Here is a 9631-nt window from a genome sequence, read left to right on the forward strand (position 1 = left end):
GCAGCCCCTCGGCCCTTACCTCCGTCTGCGGCCCCGAGCTGCAGCCCCCTCGGCCCCCTTACCACCATCTGCGGCCCCCTGAGCTGCAGCCCTCGGCCCCTTACCTCCGTCTCTGCCCCGAGCTGCAGCCCCACCTTGGCCCCTTACCTCCGTCTGCGCCCCGAGCTGCAGCCCCCTCGGCCCCCTTACCTCCATCTGCAGCCCCCGAGCTGCAGCCCCACCTTGGCCCCCTTACCTCCGTCTCTGCCCCCGAGCTGCAGCCCCCTCCGCCTCCTCCATCTGCAGCCCCCGAGCTGCAGCCCCACCTTGGCCCCTTACCACCATCTGCGCCCCGAGCTGCAGCCCCCTCGGCCCCTTACCTCCATCTGCGCCCCGAGCTGCAGCCCCCTCGGCCCCTTACCTCCGTCTCTGCCCCCGAGCTGCAGCCCCTCCGCCCCTTACCTCCGTCTCTGCCCCGAGCTGCAGCCCCCTCCGCCCCTTACCTCCATCTGCAGCCCCGAGCTGCAGCCCCACCTTGGCCCCCTTACCTCCGTCTGCGGCCCCCCCCGAGCTGTGGCCCCACCTTGGCCCCCTTACCTCCGTCTGCGGCCCCCGAGCTGTGGCCCCACCTTGGCCCCCTTACCTCCGTCTGCGGCCCCCGAGCTGTGGCCCCACCTTGGCCCCCTTACCTCCGTCTGCGGCCCCCGAGCTGTGGCCCCACCTTGGCCCCCTTACCTCCGTCTGCGCCCCGAGCTGCAGCCCCACCTTGGCCCCTTACCTCCGTCTGCGCCCCAGCTGCGGCCCCCTTCGCCCCCTTACCTCCATCTGCGCTCGGCCCTCTTACCTCCATCTGCGCCCTCCTGAGCTGCGGACCCACCTTGGCCCCCTTACCTCCGTCTGCGCCCCCCCGAGCTGTGGCCCCACCCCTGGCTCCCGAGAGGGCAGCGGGTAAAGTGGGGCGTGACCGTGTAAAGCTTGGGGAGCGCCGGGTTCAAGGCTTCGAAAGCTGCCTGCGAGTGAGACTTGCCGAGCTCAGGCTGGTTAGCGTCGCAGAGAGGCGGCGAAGGGGTGACCTGCTCCCAGGCGGGCAGCACCTCCCCGGGGCTCGGGACGATGCCATGGCGGGAAGCTGGAGCGAGACAATCCGGGCTGCAGTGAGCGGGGAGGGTAATTAATCAGTGGAATAGCATCCCAGGGCTCGGGACGATTGGGAAGTGAAGGCTGCCGTTCTTCTGACCGCTCTGCTCTGGGTCAGACGGAGTCATGCCGGGCAGTGCCATGCCTGTGTCATGCATCAGCCGGGAGGGTCTGACCCTGTGACGAGCAGAGGGTATCGGTGCCAGGCGGCGTGGGGCCGGGTTACCAGGCGTGACGCCAGGCCACGCGCTCTGCGCCCAGCGCCCAGGCAGCCGGCACCGCTGCGGCCCCAGCTGAGGCTGTGTGGGTGGCCCTCGGGCTGCCCCCTGGCTGACCGGGTCTCTCCCCCTGCAGGGACCCAGCTGGAGAAACTGATGGAGAACATGAGGAGCGAGATCGCCAGCCACCCGCCCGTGGAAGGGTCCTACATGCCGCGCCGCGGGGACTACTGCATCGCCAAGTTTGTGGATGGGGAATGGTGAGCCGCAGAGCCGCCCCGGGCCAGGCACGGAGCCACGTGACCAGCTGGGGGGCGTCCTCTCCCCAGGGACGTGGGGGCAGAGCTCTGGCTGCAGCGCTGCTGGGCATGTGCTGGGTACACCAGCTCCTGCTGAATGCCCTGCCTGAGAATAGTGCCCCAGGAGCCAGGGGAGGGCTCTCGGTGAGGCGGGGGGCGCTGGCTCAGTGCAGTAATATGGGGGAGGGCTGTCCCCATCCCAGCTCGGCTGGGGGAGCTGAGCCAGCCATGTCTGTTCACCCCACAGCCTCCCAGGGCAGGATGGGAGGGTTCGGGAATCGCTGGCCCCAGGCCCAGCAGGGGGATCGCTGGCGGGCAGGAGCCAGGGGGAGGGTAGAACTGGGCTGGTGCCAGAAATGCCTGTGGTTGGGGTCGCACCTCTCTGAGTGGGGAGGGGAGACCTCGAGCCAGCTTTATCCGGGGTGTGTCAGCGGAATCCAGGTCATAGCAAGCTCCCGGCCCGGCGTCCACGCCGCAGACAGCCGTGCCCAGCAGAGCGAGCCTGGGGTCCACGCCGCAGCCGGCCGTGCCCAGCAGAGCGAGCCTGGGGTCCACGCCGCAGCCGGCCGTGCCCAGCAGAGCGAGCCTGGGGTCCACGCCGCAGCCGGCCGTGCCCAGCAGAGCGAGCCTGGGGTCCACGCCGCAGCCAGCCATGCCCCACACTGCAGCCCGCCGTGCCCGGTGGTGCCAGCCCGGGGCCCACTCCATAGCCGGCCGTGCCCAGTGGTGCCAGCCCGGGGCCCATGCCGCAGCCGGCCGTGCCCGGCAGTGCCGGCCCGGGGCCCACATCACTGAGATGAGCAGGACTCTGCACATACACCTCTGCCTCCCATGAATGGTGCCAGCTCCAGCCCTGGGGCCGGGCTGGTTGCCGTGGCTGGGAAGGGACCTGGCCCTGAGTGGCACCTCCAGACACTGCCCTGCCCCGGCGTGGCACGGCCTCAGAGCTCGCTGGTGATGGGACCCTCCTCCGTGCTGCAGGGAGAAGCCCCCTGGCTGCTAGGCTGCTCCCAGCCCCCAATCCCCCGTCCTGCTGCCAGGGGGGAACAGACAGATGGGAAACGCCCCCCGGCTGTGGAAACCGCTGGGGGCCGGGGGGTGCCAGCGCCTTGGCAGCTGTGAGTGGGGTTGATGTTGCTGTCGCTGTGGCACCGCTGTGTTCACACCTGGGCACTGTGGGTCCCAGCCAGCGCGCCGCCCCCACCCCCACCCCCGCGGTGCATCAGCACACAGGGCGGGGGGCCCTCAGCTGTGCCTTGGTCCGAACCCCCAGCAGCAGCAGCAGCAGCAGCAGCATCTCTGCTCCAACCTGCCTTACGCTGCCGCTCCCAGCAAGGGCCAGGCCCCCGTTCTGTCTGCACTGGCACCTGCTGCCCCCTCGGGCGGGCATCGCCCCCTGCTGGGCACCGAGCAGGGGCTGCTCTTCGCTCTCACCCCCAGGGAGGGCCGGTGAGGAGGGGGCGCTCAGCGAGGGGCTCTGCGCCTGCCCCCCTGGAATCGGCTGCTGGGCCGGTGGCCTGCACTGGGGTGCGGATCTCTCCTGGGGGGCTCCGTGCGGAGAGCCACGTGGGCCACGCCAGCCCGGCACAGTCAGTGGCTGCCGGGCTCTCGGTTCTCCCGCTGCCTCGGGGGGAAGCAGCGATAGGGCAAAGCTGAGATGCCTCTGTCACGGCCGCACAGATCGTGCCCACTCGTGGCCCCGTGCGGTCCGTGGGGGGTGCCCCCTTCAGTGCCACAGCCCTTCTCGGGGGGCCCCTCTCTCCCGGGGTCAGGCCCCTCCACCTCCTGGAGCCGCACCTCTCTGAGCCTTAGCACGTCTCTCTCTGCCGTGGGCCCCTCAGGGAGTCCCCTCGCTCTGGCCCCCCCGGGCCTCCTCACCCTGAAGGGGTTGATGCCCCCTGTTCTCTAGCCCGGAGCAACTCAGCCAGTGTAAAACAGGAGGGTTTATTGAGAGGTGAACCCAGCACAGGAAACTCTCCGGGCCTCAGGCCTGGCCTCCCTCAGCCCAGCACATCCCAGTCCCCCTGCAGCCAGGGGGCCTCTGCCTGCTCCCCCTCTCCAGCCCCGAGCTCCCCTGCTTCCCAGCTGGGCCTCCGATACCCCCGGCCCCAGGCCCCACCTCTGTCCGTTGGCTTCTCTCCAGGTAAACCGGGTCGCCTGGGACTCCACTCCTCTCACTCGGGCTGGAACCGGCTGGTCAGGTCACCGGGGTCCTCTCTCCGCAGCCCATTGTCCTCCCACTGGCCAGAACCGGCTGTGTCTCCTGAGCCAGGTCACCAGTCGCTGGGGTCTCCATCCTCCAGGCCATCGGCCGGGATCCCGAGTCCCTCTCCGATCCTCTGTACCAACAAACTCCCTCTCCCCTCCCCTCGTTAAACCAGTAACACCCGGGACACTGAGTCCCACCCCCTGTGCATGCAAACCACTGGAAAACACAGAAAAACCAAGAACCCCCCCACACTTTGTCACAGCCTGTCCCGGGGTGGGGGAGCGGCGAAGGCACCACGGGCGTCTGTCAGTGCGAAGCCCCAGCCGGATCTGCCGGCTAATTACCGCCGTGGCGAGCGTGTTAGTTTAAGCCGCGCACATCAATCTGCTCATTAGTCGTGGTGCTCCAGGCTCCCCTCCCCTCTCGGCGGCTCGGCTGGCTGCTCATCTGGGCCTGGAGCAGCCAGGGGAGGGGCTGTGCTGGGGGATCTGAGCAGGGCCGGGGTTCAGGCTGAACCTCCGGAGCCCACGGGGGGGTCTGTCCCCAGTCGGTCCCATCGGCCTGCTCCCGTCTGTCGGGGGGGCTGGTTCTCACCCGTGTTCCCTGCCTGCCAGGTACCGGGCCCGCGTGGAGAAGGTGGAGTCGCCAGCCAGGGTGCACATCTTCTACATCGACTACGGCAACGTGAGTTCCTGGCTCCGCTGTGGGGGCACCGCTACCAGCTGGGCAGCCGCGGGCATGTTCACCACCCCAGCCTGGCCGGCTAAGCAGAGCCAGCGGCAGGGCCGCTTGCCTCCATCCCAGCCAGACCTGGGCACTTTGAGAGCCGCAGCGCAGAGCCGTGCCCAGGAGGCTCCGGCATGGCCCATTCAGCCCCGGCCGGGGGGCGCCGAAGCTTGGCTGGCCTGCGTTCATTGCGCAATGGCCAGGCTGAGTCCTGCTTCCGGCGGCTGTGTCCGGGCCCGGCGGCTCCTCCCCAGCAAGCACCAGAGGGCCATGGGGCTGGCTGTCAGCAGCGTGCTGAGGAAGGGCCAGGCCCCGGCGATGCGGGCGCGGGAATCACACGGTTCCAGCACAGATGGTCAGGGACCTGCCCATCCACCTGGCCCCCCCAGCGCTGAGATCCGCGGGGGGGCGGGGGGCAAAGCAGCCTGATCTCCCTGCCCCACCCTGCTGTGTCGCCCGGGGCAGGTGCGGCGTGGCTGGTCCGGTGCCCGGCATGCTCCACGGGCGCGGTTCTCATGGGGGCTGAGCGCCTCTGGCCCTGCCACGCCACGCAGCGGGAGAGCGCCCCCCGACCCACTGTCCCTTTCATCTGCAGAAGGAGACCCTGCCCTCCACGCGCCTGGGCACCCTGCCGCCTGCCTTCAGCACCCGCAGCCTGCCCGCCCAGGCCATCGAGTACCAGTTTGCCTTCATCCAGGTGCCACAGGATGTAAGTAAGGGAGGCGGGACAGGGGAAGGGCTCCCCATAGGGTGGGGGCTCCCCATAGGGGCAGGGCCTGGACCCAGCGTGCCCAGCGCCCCACAGCGGGCAAAATGCATCTCTTCCTGACTCCAGGGAGAGGCCGATCGTGTCAGCCGTTCTCTCCATGTGTCCATCCGTCCCTCCCCCTCTCTGTCCGGCTCGCCCCCCCCCCCCCGGGCACGCTCCATGCCGCCCCATGCACTCAGCTCCGGCCACGCGCCGCCCATGCCCAGCCCGTGGCGACGGTCCCTCTCTCTCTCCCGGCCCCGCCAGGACGACGCCCGCGCCGACGCGGTGGACAGCGTGGTGCGGGACATCCAGAACACCCAGTGCCTGCTGAACGTGGAGCACCTGGGGCCCAGCTGCCCCCACGTCACCCTGCAGTTCGCCGACTCCAAGGGCGACGTGGGGCTGGGGCTGGTCAAGGAGGGGCTGGTCATGGTGGAGGCGCGGAAGGAGAAGCAGTTCCAGAAAGTGGTACGTGAGCCCCTCCCCCGCGGAGCGGGAGCAGGGTGGGGAGGGGTCCATGGGCTTGGCCTGTGGCTCTGGCCTGATGGGGGCTGGGGGTACATGGGGTGCAGCTGCTGAGGTGTCCCTATGTGCCATGGGGATTCGGGGGGAGGGGGTGCAGGGGGTGTGGGGGAAGGGGTGCCAAGGGCCTCGTGGGAGTCCCGCTGCCTGCCCCCCTTCGCCCCAAGCTGGCGTCACTGGGGGTCAGAGGGAGGCCGTCCCGGGTGCTCTGTGCCCAGGGGGCGGGGTGTGCAGGGGCACTGAGATGGCGCTTGCTCGTGCCAGGGCTCACAGATCGATGCTCTGGGTCCCGTGGAGCCGTTTGATTCCCCGGCGGCTTGGCTGGTGGCGCCGTCTCTGCACCCGGGCAGGGGGGTGGACCCCACCCTACTGCAGCCCCCAGGCGCGTGCCAGGCTGCAGTCATTGCCCCGGCAGTGGGGGGCCAGCAGGGCCCCCGAGAGGTGCAGCACCCAGTGACCCTGGGCCAGCCTCACTCCTGAGATCCGACCCAAACCTGCCTTGCTGCAGAGTAACCCGTCACGTCTTGTCCAGGACCGGACCATTCCTGGCTCTTGGTGGGCAGTGGGGACTAGTGGTTGGAGCAGACGGACTGGGATTCAGCACTCCTGGATTCTAGCCCCACCCTTTGAGGCCTTGGAATGGTCCCATCCCTGCTCTGTGCCTCAGTTTCCCCAGCTGTAGCATGACCCCCCCTTTGCCAAGCACTTTGAGCCCGCAGTGACAAGGTGCCCTCGGCCAATGGGTTCCCAGCACAGGGCCTGGGCTCCACGCTGGGTTATGTGCGGGTCCGTCCCTAGAGCCAGGGCAGCTTAACAGAGACCCCGGTTTGTTCTCGAAATGGCATCCGGTGCACAGCACACGGTGCACAGTGCACACCAGGTCGCTGGTGGGGGGGGTGGGGGGGCGGTGGTACCGGAACAGACGGGCCTGGGGCATTGTCAGCTCCTTGGCCATAAAGAGCCGGGAAACCTGCCCCCCCCCATACGCTCACCTGGCGGGCGACGGGAATTGTCTGGCTCAGGCCCCCCATGCTCTGTATCGTGTGGCCTGACCCAGCGGACGATTGGGGACGTGGCTTGGGGGGGGAGCAGGCCCAGCGGGCGATTGGGGACGTGGCTCGGGGGGGGGAAGCAGGTGATTGGGGACGTGGCTGGGGGCCAGCAGGAGATTGGAGATGCTGCTTCGGGGGCCCAGTGGGTGATTGGGGACGTGGCTCGGGGGCAGCGGGCGGTGGGGATGTGGCTCGGGGGCCGGGCCCAGCAGGCGGTGGGGACGTGGCTCGGGGGCCGCCCAGCGGGCGGTGGGGACGTGGCTCAGGGGCTGGGCCCAGCGGGCGATTGGGGACGTGGCTCGGGAGCAGGCGATTGGGGACGTGGCTCGCGGGGGAAGCAGGCGATTGGGGACGCGTGGCTCGGGGAAGCAGGCCCAGCGGAGATTGGGGACGTGGCTCGTGGGGCCCAGCGGGCGATTGGGGATGTGGCTCGGGGCCGGGCCCAGCGGGCGATTGGGGACGTGGCTCAGGGGCCGGGCCCAGCGGGCGATGGGGACGTGGCTCTGGGGGCAGCGGCGATTGGGGACGTGGCTCGGGGGCCGGGCCCAGCAGGCGATTGGGGACGTGGCTCGGGGCCGGGCCCAGCGGGCGATTGGGGACGTGGCTCGGGAAGCAGGCCCAGCGGGAGATTGGGACGTGGCTCGGGGGACCCAGCGGGAGATTGGGGACGTGGCTCGGGGGGCCCAGCGGGCTATTGGTGACGTGGCTCGGGGGGCCCAGCGGGCGATTGGGGACGTGGCTCGGGGGCCCAGCGGGCGATTGGGGACGTGGCTCGGGGGGACCCAGCGGGCGAATGGGGACGTGGCTCTGGGGGCAGCGGGCGATTGGGGATGTGGCTCGGGGGGCCGGGCCCAGCAGGCGATTGGGGACGTGGCTCGGGGGGCCGGGCCCAGCGGGCGATTGGGGACGTGGCTCAGGGGGGCTGGGCCCAGCGGGCGATTGGGGACGTGGCTCGGGAGCAGGCGATTGGGGACGTGGCTCGCGGGGGAAGCAGGCCCAGCGGGAGATTGGGGACGTGGCTCGTGGCCCAGCGGGAGATTGGGGACGTGGCTCGGGGGCGGGCCCAGTGGGCGATTGGGGACGTGGCTCGGGGGCGGACCCAGTGGGCGATTGGGGACGTGGCTCGGGGGCGGCCCAGCGGGCGGTGGGGACGTGGCTCGGGGGCCCAGCGGGCGATTGGGGACGTGGCTCGGGGCGGCCCAGCGGGCGACAGGGACGTGGCTGGGGCCCAGCGGAGATTGGGGACGTGGCTCGGGAGCAGGCCCAGCGGGCGATTGGGGACGTGGCTCGGGGGCCCAGCGGGCGATTGGGGACGTGGCTCGGGGCAGGAGGAGATTGGGACGTGGCTCGGGGGCCCAGGAGGAGATTGGGGATGTGGCTCGGGGGCCCAGGAGGAGATTGGGGACGTGGCTCGGGGCCCAGCGGGTGATTGGGGACGTGGCTCGGGGCCCAGGAGGAGATTGGGGACGTGGCTCGGGGGGGGCCAGCGGGCGATTGGGGACGTGGCTCGGTGAGCAGGCCCAGCGGGCGATTGGGGACGTGGCTCGGGGGGGGGGCCCAGCGGGCGATTGGGGACGTGGCTCGGGGGGGGCCAGCGGGCGATTGGGGACGTGGCTTGGGGGGGGCCCAGCGGGAGGGACACATCCCCATCCCCCATGACGGCCTTTGTCTCGTGCAGATCACCGAGTACCTGAACGCGCAGGAGCTGGCCAAGACCAACCGGGTGAGTGCAGCTCGGGCCCCGCGGCGGCCTGTCCCCCAGCCCCAGGGGGCCGGGGCCGGGGCCGGTTGGGGTGCTGTCAGGTTTGGGGAGGAGTGGGGGTGGGGAACAGCCTGGCAGGGGGCTGTGGGGCAGGGCGGAGGGGAGCAGGAGGCCCCGCCATGGCTCTCACCTCGGCCCTTCTCCCCTGCAGCTGAACCTGTGGCGTTACGGCGACTTCCGGGCCGACGATGCGGATGAATTCGGCTACAGCCGCTAGGGGAGGCCCTGGGCTCCGGCCCCACCCAGCCACCACGCCGCCGTCTCTGTTCGTCTCCTCCCCGAGCCCCCAGCCGCTGCGTCACCACAGGGCCAGGGTCCCCCTTCGCCTCGGCTCCACGACCCGGGCAGCGAGCCGCTGGGGGTGGCCCTGTGCCCTGGGGGGGGGGCAGGCGGCTCTTGGCCCCCCCGCCCCAGTCCGACCGACGGGGGATCTGCCCTTGCCGCTGTCCCGCGCGGAGCCGGCTCTGGCCTGTATTTAAAGCTTCGGAGGCCCAATAAAGTAGTCGAGTGCTGCACTGTGCTGTCTCCTTGCGGCCAGGGCCCGCCGGCGTGGGAAGGATCCGGGGGCCCATTTCCGGTTCCCCACCCCTGCCCGAAGCGGGGGGCTGGGCCCTCCCTGCCAGCCCAGCTCTGCTGGTGCAGCCCAGCCGGCCTCGTCCGCAGGATGCACAGCACATCTGTGAGCAGCCGGGGCTGGAACCCAGGAGTCCGGGGGAGAAAGGCCCCTGAGCTGGGAAATTCCAAGCTTACACCAGTTCGGGGGGAGGTGGAGGGGTCAGGTCCTGTGTGGCCTCGGGGGGATCCCAGCTGTGATGTGGGGCAGGGCTCCAAGACTGACTCCCCATTTCCCCTGCCCTCCCCTTGTGCCATGGCCTTGCACCCATCCCTCCCTGTCCATTGGGGTCCCCCCAGTCCAACTCGCTAGCTGGGGAGTTGTCCCGGGGAGCCCCTGCGGGGAGGAGCGTGGCCTCATTCA

General features: G+C 70.5%; 1 protein-coding gene across 2 annotated transcripts in view; it reads left to right on the plus strand.

Moving 5' to 3' along the window:
* The window catches only part of SND1 (staphylococcal nuclease and tudor domain containing 1), a 477167-nt gene extending 468000 nt beyond the window's left edge, over positions 1 to 9167 (plus strand). For both annotated transcript variants that reach the window (XM_039520222.1, XM_039520221.1), the window contains exons 19-24: positions 1471 to 1594; positions 4457 to 4526; positions 5164 to 5277; positions 5584 to 5787; positions 8572 to 8616; positions 8807 to 9167. In XM_039520222.1, the coding sequence (XP_039376156.1) occupies positions 1471 to 1594; positions 4457 to 4526; positions 5164 to 5277; positions 5584 to 5787; positions 8572 to 8616; positions 8807 to 8872 (623 nt within the window). In that variant the 3' untranslated portion in view covers positions 8873 to 9167. The remainder of the gene's footprint in view (positions 1 to 1470; positions 1595 to 4456; positions 4527 to 5163; positions 5278 to 5583; positions 5788 to 8571; positions 8617 to 8806) is intronic.
* The last annotated feature ends 464 nt before the right edge of the window (positions 9168 to 9631 follow it).

The sequence above is a fragment of the Mauremys reevesii genome, linkage group 1 (genome assembly GCF_016161935.1).
Source record: "Mauremys reevesii isolate NIE-2019 linkage group 1, ASM1616193v1, whole genome shotgun sequence".
Lineage (NCBI taxonomy): Eukaryota > Metazoa > Chordata > Testudines > Geoemydidae > Mauremys > Mauremys reevesii.